The following is an 8,309-nucleotide window of genomic DNA, read 5'->3' on the forward strand; positions in this document are numbered from 1 at the left end:
CTTAGAGGGCACTTATTTACCATCTCAAATGTATTTTAGGATTTTTTTCATTAAATTCCTCTTTTTGTATAAATAATTGAATGTTATGCTACTATTTACAAAAATAAAATCTGAAATCCAATAAAAGATAAGTTTTCTATAATTTTTTCAATTCACAAATGTGATTTTGCCCTCATGATAAGACAAAATGGCCACGGCAGGTAACGGGTTAAATAAGCAATGATAGATTAACTCTCTCAATACAGGCTTGGTTAATTTGACTGAACATGTGACCTTTTTGCACTTGTTCAAAGTCTTTATAAAGTAATACTTATAATTCTCAATATATTGGGTATATCTTCACAAAATGTGGCAGTCTTTCAGTTAAAATCAGAGTCTTTCACATACAAAAAGTCATATTTCTTAGTGAAGTATTTTTCATAAAATAAAATAGACATTTGTCCATGAATATATTGAGTATTAGTTTTGAATAGTCCGTGTGTAAAGTAATTTTCATGTTGAAATAAAAATACTTTTCGTCATCTCAAAAATCTCAAATTTCCTTTGTGTGATCTCTAAATCTGTTATTTTCTCTACCCTATCTCAAAACTGGATAGGACAATTCGACTGGCCTTGTAACCATCAAAATAAAAATAAACCTAAATTAACCTTTTTTCTTTCTAGAATAACTTCAAATTGTAACATGAAACTACATTCGTTTATCCGAAGTAGCTCTAAGTTTGTAACATTATACATCTATTTATAATTAAATTTTATTGTTTTATTGCCCTTTTTATTCCCCTTTGAACCATGTCTAACTACTATCCGAGCCATTATTAGTTGTAAGTCACTTGGGAAACGTGCAGCTCACGTTATACTATCCAATTACATTATCTATGAGCTACTCCGAGATGTTCGCATGTGTGTTTCATAAAATGTTTTTATTATATTATTGTTATTATTTATTATACTAATTATAGTCTTAACTAACCTAAGGAGATCCCAATTTTTACATCCATCATTATATTTACTGCTTCAGGCCAGCATTAGTTTTTGCATACTAATTTATATATAATTATAATGTATGAGCATGTGTAGTTTGTATATACACTTATGTGTATGTGTATTTCTATGTATATTTTTATTTATATACATAGTATGTATGTGTATTTTTATACATTATCAACTCACTCAGTGATCATCAAAAAATTAATTTCAGACAATACACCTGCTAGGGTAGGAGAAATAACTCCTCCACTCAAACCCTGCACAGTCACACTAGAATGTCTTTCTCCAAAAAAACTACCTACTTGTTCTTCATCCTCTCAAAGTGACTGCAGAAGAATGCATAAAGGAAGTGATTTAAAAAAAGATACAGGTTACTATTGTTTATATAACAGAATACCTACTCAAAAACAACTCTCAACATTGAGACAAGAAAAAGTGATCTCATCTTCCTCTGAGGTTTCCGAGAGAGAGTATGATGGATTCAGAAATGAAAAAGACAATTACAGTGATGCTGACATTTCTAATAATAACAGTGCAGAAGTGGATAGTGTAAAGGAAATAGAGAGAGCTGATGTTCTTGTGAGGAGAAAAGAAACACCACTATATTTTAGAGAAAGTTCAGATATTACTAAAGAATTTTCTGTTATTGATGGTCATACTATTCAGGCAGATGTATCTTTGCATGGTGTTAACTGCTTTGATAAGTTACATCTCATTGATCGTAAATTGTTCTTAGAGTTTCTGGAATTCAAGAAGAGAAAACATGGACAAAAGATATTCTCAGGCTATGCTGACAGCAGGAGTGTAACTTCAATCCACACAATGCAGAAAGTAAGCACCCTTAGAAATGAACAGTGCTGTAGTGTCAAGGAAAGTGAGAATATTGTAAATGTAAATAATGAAAGTGACATAACATTAGTCTCAAGTGATAATTCTGTCACTAAAAAGCCTGATCTTCAAATCGTTCATATTTTGTCTGATGATGCTGAAAATTATGTAAATGTGGATGATTCATCAGTATCCTCTGTTCAGATTCTTCATACTAAAGAAGTGGAAAATAGAAATATTTTTACAGTGAAACCAATGAAAACTAGTGCTTTTTCTAATGATAAGGTGAAAGGAGATGAATGTTTTGTGGCTACAACTTCCTCACTGTCAAAAGAACGTCAAGGACTAACAGAACAAAGTTTTTTTTTTAAAAGAAAGAAATACAGTGAAGAAGCAAATTTAACTGGAACCATTAATGTGTTTTTAGGGCAAGAAGAAACAATGCAAAATGAGTCAGTGAAATACAATGTCAGAAGACCTGATTTGGAAAAAGTCATAGGCTACAAAAAAGAAACGAGTCCCTTAAAAAATAATATTGTAGATGATAGATCCAGATTACCAAATATGAATAAGTCACCTTTATTATGCACAAGTGTAAAAGTCACTAAAAAAAGTAAGAAAAAAAATATTGATGGAAAAACATTCAGTAGAAAAAATTCTAATAGAAAAATAAAACTACACAATGCTGAAGAAACATGTATAATTCTAAGGAAGAAATTTGATTTTATGAATACAAAACTTTTTTCAAAAAAATCTGAGGTTTACTCTTCAGAGAAGTGCATGAAAGATTCAGATATTAGTCAGAAAAAAAAAGATGTGACTTTTAAAAATGGCATAAATAATATTACACAAAACCTTACAGGTACATGGTTAGATGCAAATATAACAGAAATAGTTGAAGCAATTGTTGATGAATCTAATGTTTGTACATCTCTAATTGGTCACTGTTCACAAGCCTTAGAGGTTGGCAAAAACCTTGAAAAATCCATTTCTACTTTGAATAAAAACTTTCCAAGGTATGAGACAGAGGTTTTAGGCAGTACTGAAACTGATCCATTAAATACACAGAAGAAAGAAACACCATTAGTAAGTAAAACTACTATGACTGTGGAAAGTGATGGAGTAAAAAAAACAGCACATCAAGCCTTGTTATCTAGTTTAAATGATAACTGTCAGTTCAAAGAAATAACAGATATAAGGGAGAGGAAAACTAGATTTCCTGAAAAGAGTGAGAGTGATTTTAAAGTTGTTGAAACGGGCCAGAGTAAAATAAAAGAGTTTAATGAAAAGCAAATAAGATTAATTACTGAAGATAAAATTGTGACAAGGCTCAGAGACCCAACTCCAGACATAAACATTGATATATCTCCTGGTAAGTCTGATAGCTTTTTGGGAGATACATTTTTGACAATTGATATGGTAGAAGATCATGACTGTTATGACAGAAATTGTTCTTCTGGCAGATTAGCTGATTTAGAATGTCCATCAGGTGTGGCTCTTAATTGTTACTCGGAGTTGACTTTACCAGAACATGTGAGCTCCTCTCAAAGCTTGATCACTGCACAGAAGGAATCAATTATTAAATATTCAGAGAATATACCTAAACGTTCTACTGTTGAAAACCCACACTATAATAGTGAGCTATCTAGAAATGTCAAAATGAAAAAAACTACAGTTAATGTGGGAACACCTGAAGGATTTCCAATGGGCTCATCTTCTGTCAGGAAAAATTTGCAGACAATTTCTCAAAGCAGCATATTTTCATCTAAAGATATTGCTCAAAGCCTAAGAACATACAGTAAAAATTATCAGATAAAAATAAAAGAGAAGGAAAAAATGGGATGCATGGATGATAATCCTGTGGTTTCATCCATAGGCAGAGGTAATCATTTAAATCCAGTCAGGAAAGGACAACTTAACACTGAAGATTCAAACATGATAGAAGTAACAGAAGATAATCCCAACGATTCTACTTCTGTTACTAATGCTGGATTAGTAAGTAACAAATTTGTATTATCTCAACCCAAAAGATTCTCAGAGAAAAATAAATCACTTCAAAATCTCAATACTGTTACAAAAATACCCGATTATAAAATTCCAAATAATAATAGAATGTTACATAATAAGAAATTGATAAAATGTAACATTGCTCTTTCAGAGAAAAAAATTGCAGACTGTGAAGAGAAACCTGTGAAGCCAGAAACTTCTAAAAATGAGGAGTTGATCACTACCACTGATGTTGAGCTAGAAAACCAAAAATATTCTGTTTCAGCAAAAGCAGTTGCTTTAAGCTGTTCTAATCCTCAAGTAGATTTTTTCTTATCTTGTGACTCGGAAAATAAAGAGGATGAAGGCTGTTTATATCTAGATTCATCCAAGTCACAACAGCATCAGCAATACTCTCCTAAGTCAGTTTCAGAAAGAAGACAGACAGCTGTCAACTATACATTACTACCGTTTTCAAGTGTTACAAAAGAACAAAGAAATACAACAAATTTAGATATCTGCCAAATCACATTAGTATCTGAAAACTTGTTGAAAGCAGCCATTAACAGTGAAAGTGTAGAAAACTTGCAAAAACATTCTCATTATGATAATCAAGGGACTTGTGTCAATGATAAATGGAATTTATCAAGTATTACTCATGAAGGGTTGTGTTCTGAAGTTCATTGCATACATATGACAACCAACAAAGATAACTTAATAAAAACATTTGAAGAAAACCTGTCATCTATAGAAAATAACATGCAAAATAGATTTCAAAATGGCACTGAAGTTTCATCAAATGTGGAACAAGAACCAAATGATCTAAATTCTGAAAGTGAATTTTTGGTAAATATGTCTTGTAAATCGGCACATAAATTGTTCTTCACTGATGATGAAAATGAAAATTGTGATAATGATGACTCACAACAGACTGCTAACTCCCTGAGGAAATCATCTCCAACAGTGACCCAAAATAAGTTTAAACAGCAAGCTTCTTCAAACTTAGAATATTCTGAAAAAATCTCTAAAAAAAAAGATCTTTATAAGACCCCTGAGTCTGTTCAAGAATTACATACAACAAATGCTATGCCAGAACCTGAATTAAAAAATATTTATGAAAACCAGTATGGAGTTGGTACACCTGTTAATTTCGGAATGTTTAAAAGTGTAAACCTCTCTCCTGTTGTGAAGATTAAACGGCTTCCATTTTCTGTGATAAAGTCAATTGTAGTAAAATCTGCAGACAGCACACAAAAGAAGACATCACTGAGTATTTCTAGTAGTAGCCCTACTAGTGGTAGTTTAAAGTCTGTTGACTCTGAAACAGAAAGCTGTTGTTTTTCTAAAAAAGAGAGTAAAAGAGACTCACATTTTAGTGAGAGTTGTAAAAGTACAGATGACAAAGCTAATGTGCCTGGTTCTTATTTATCTGAAATTTCACAAACAAGACGAACCTGTGACCACTTGTTGTCTTCTTCAGTATTTAAAGAAAGACAAAGTAATTTTAGTGTTTTAAAGCAAAAACTATCATTTGCAGAAGGTATGATTTCAGAAGATGTGAAGAAATGTACAAGTTACTCCAAAAAGTCAGAACTTGACATACCTAATGTTAAGTCTTTAGACATGTATAATATACAAGCCACAATAAGGAGCAGTGGAAACAACCATAGCACAGAAGTTTCACCTCCTAGACCACCACTGAATAATGTAGGATCATTTTACCTTGATGAGTTGGATACTGAAATACTTGATTATGAACCAGAACCTCAAGATGTAAGCTTAGAAGTAGCTTCAATCAGAACCTTAGAATTTGAAGAAGATTTGATGATATCAGGACTAGGTTCCCATAGAAATGAAAAAAGAGAAAACTTTAAAATTGATGATCTGACTAATTCAGAAGCCTCTGAAGTTGAATGTCTTGAAACAGATAAATCAACCACAAAAGATATTGAAAGATATATGAAGACTAACTTAGATACTGGTACTGAGGCTCAGGCAAGCTCAGAAAGCATAGCAGTTGCAGATGAGGAAAACACAGATAGTGAAAGTGGAATATTTCAGTGGATAAAGAAAAATCAACAAAGAAATAACCATAAAACTATTCTTAACACAAGACACCCTAATGAATTTGCACAAAAAGTTGATACACAAATGCTCCTAACAGAAAATCACTCCATGAATCTTCCAACTGATGATGTAGGTGTTGATGAGGAAGATACCCTTTCACTTTGTCCCTGTTCACCTTCAATTTTAATGGAAGATTTGAGTAATAATGAAGAAGAACCTCATGACAGGTAAAATTGTGTCAGTTAATTTATTAAAGCTAAAAATGTTTTGAATAAACACTTTAAACTTGTTATATCTTCATTGGTGAGAATATTTTAAACAACTGTAGAATTCCAAATTGAAGCTTTGAAAGTGTTCTGAAGTTCATGTTAGACAAACTATAAATTAGGTTTTATTTAAAACCTGAGTTTCATAATCATTTTTTATGAGTTAAGAGTTTATAAGTTTACTTATTAATTTCTTAACAAATTTTTGAAACATTATGTTATGGAGGTTGTTCCAAAAGGAATTTCTGAGAATTTATGTTAGTTGGAAAGTACATTTATTCATTCATGTGTTACTTATTATTCATTAATTTTTGTGCAGTGGGCTGAGAATTATAGGTATATTACATCAGAATTGGTGCTGTAACAATAGGAAATTGTGTCTTATCACCCATGACCTTTTCCCATCACCCTTCTGAATTAAATTCACCAGTTTATTTGCCTGGTGTTTTCTTCCCTTTCTCCTGATGATTGGCACTTTTGTTCATGTTTTCTCCCCTTCAGATCTGTCATTTTACCATGTCCCTGCTGCACATTTTCACATTTCCTTTGGGGGATATCATCAGTGCTGTAATTGTTTATCTGTGGTGGTAAGTACTCTGTTCATTTTTCTTTGCAGGGCCTTTTTCACATATTTGAATCCCACTTTGTGGTGAGTGTTGTCTAACCAGGTATACTTAGTCTTAAATCTGCACTGTACGACCTGTGAACATGATGCTAGATGAGTGTGATGTTGAGACTTTTCCCACGGTCATTCCAGTGATAATTTTACACCAACTATTGAGATGGGGTGTACTTCAGGACCTCTCGTAGGTGTACCTTGCAGTCTTCTGCTTCATAAATACATTTGTCCCGGACTGTAAACTCATGGTCTTATATAAATAAAGCAGAAAGATTTCATTGCTCACCCTACCATGGACCTGATGTACAATTCCAGATGCCACCAGGTGTTGGATGATGCCCTCCACCAATGTGATTGTTCTGCTTTTCATTATAAGGTATTGTGGTCACCCATTGTCTCCAGTGTTTCAGTCTTCTAGACTGTCCAACACATTATTTCCTTCCTCCTTTTAGTAGAGTATGAGAATCCTTGCCACTTACCAATTCCTAGCTACTGGGATGGTGGACCATGGAGGCCTAGATGATAAGTTCCCAACACTGTGAGGTTTTGGACTGGAGATACTACCTAGACTTACAGTCCTTTTTCTTACCATCTGCTGGATGTTGGTTCCTGGTGGATTTGGTGTTGGTTGTAGCTGTATGAGATACATGACATCCTGCCTGTGTAAGGCTGGGTATTATCCTCCTACTGTAGACTGGACAACAGAATTCCCAATGCTGCCAGGTTTTGGACCAGAGATGAACATCAATTTGGGCTCTCCTCTTTCCTACCAACTGCCGAATGTCGGTTCCTAGTGGATCTTGTGTTGGAGGTGCGCACATGTGGAGACAGGTTCTTGGTATAGGAGCTTCTTATTCCTGCTGGTACTCATTTTTGAGATGAAAGGCCTGATGGCCTGATGTACAATACCAGATACTGCCATGTGTTGGTTGAGGTTGAACTTCCATTTACAGACTGTTGTGCCATAGCAACTCTACACCAGGGAGTCCCATTATTTCTGTATATTTTTGGGACCCCTCCCAGTTCCCACCCTTTATATTTTGACGACACATTACTCAAGGGCGAAGAGTATACCTGGTTCAGAAGTGATGTGGTTTCCCACTGGGCTGTTGTTTATAATTCCTTTAATTCAGAAATACATTTCAGTTTAGGAAAATGTTAACTTTCATGAATATCTTATCAAGATAGACAGCTCATACACTGAACTTGACTCAAGTAAAGTAAGTAACTGTGGACACTAAAGATACAATGTCTTATTGAAACAGTGTTAACTCTAGTGAAAAAATATATGCTTGTCATTCTTAGCCTAATGATGTAGGTAAAAGTGGGTCAGAGGAGCAAACTGATAAATACAAGGGGTTGATAAAGGCATTTAAAGAGAAAGGCCGTTACTTAATTGTATCAAAGATACTGCCAAGAATTAATTGTGTGGATGAAATTACGAGTAGGTATCTCGGACTAAATGCTAGGCTTAAGTTAATATGTAAGGATGAGCAGATTGTGGATGGTGTAAAAGAGGACATTGACATGTTTTTGCTTCAAAGCCAAGTGATTTC

General features: G+C 33.6%; 1 protein-coding gene across 2 annotated transcripts in view; it reads left to right on the top strand.

Annotated features, from left to right (window-relative positions):
• Positions 1-8,309, top strand: part of LOC106465268 — a 134,364-nt gene that overhangs the window by 79,160 nt on the left and 46,895 nt on the right. For both annotated transcript variants that reach the window (XM_022393128.1, XM_022393129.1), the window contains exon 12: positions 1,199-6,095. In XM_022393128.1, coding sequence (XP_022248836.1) covers positions 1,199-6,095 — 4,897 coding nt within the window. The remainder of the gene's footprint in view (positions 1-1,198; positions 6,096-8,309) is intronic.

This window comes from Limulus polyphemus, unplaced genomic scaffold (assembly GCF_000517525.1).
Source record: "Limulus polyphemus unplaced genomic scaffold, Limulus_polyphemus-2.1.2 Scaffold1890, whole genome shotgun sequence".
Classification (NCBI taxonomy): Eukaryota; Metazoa; Arthropoda; class Merostomata; order Xiphosura; family Limulidae; genus Limulus; species Limulus polyphemus.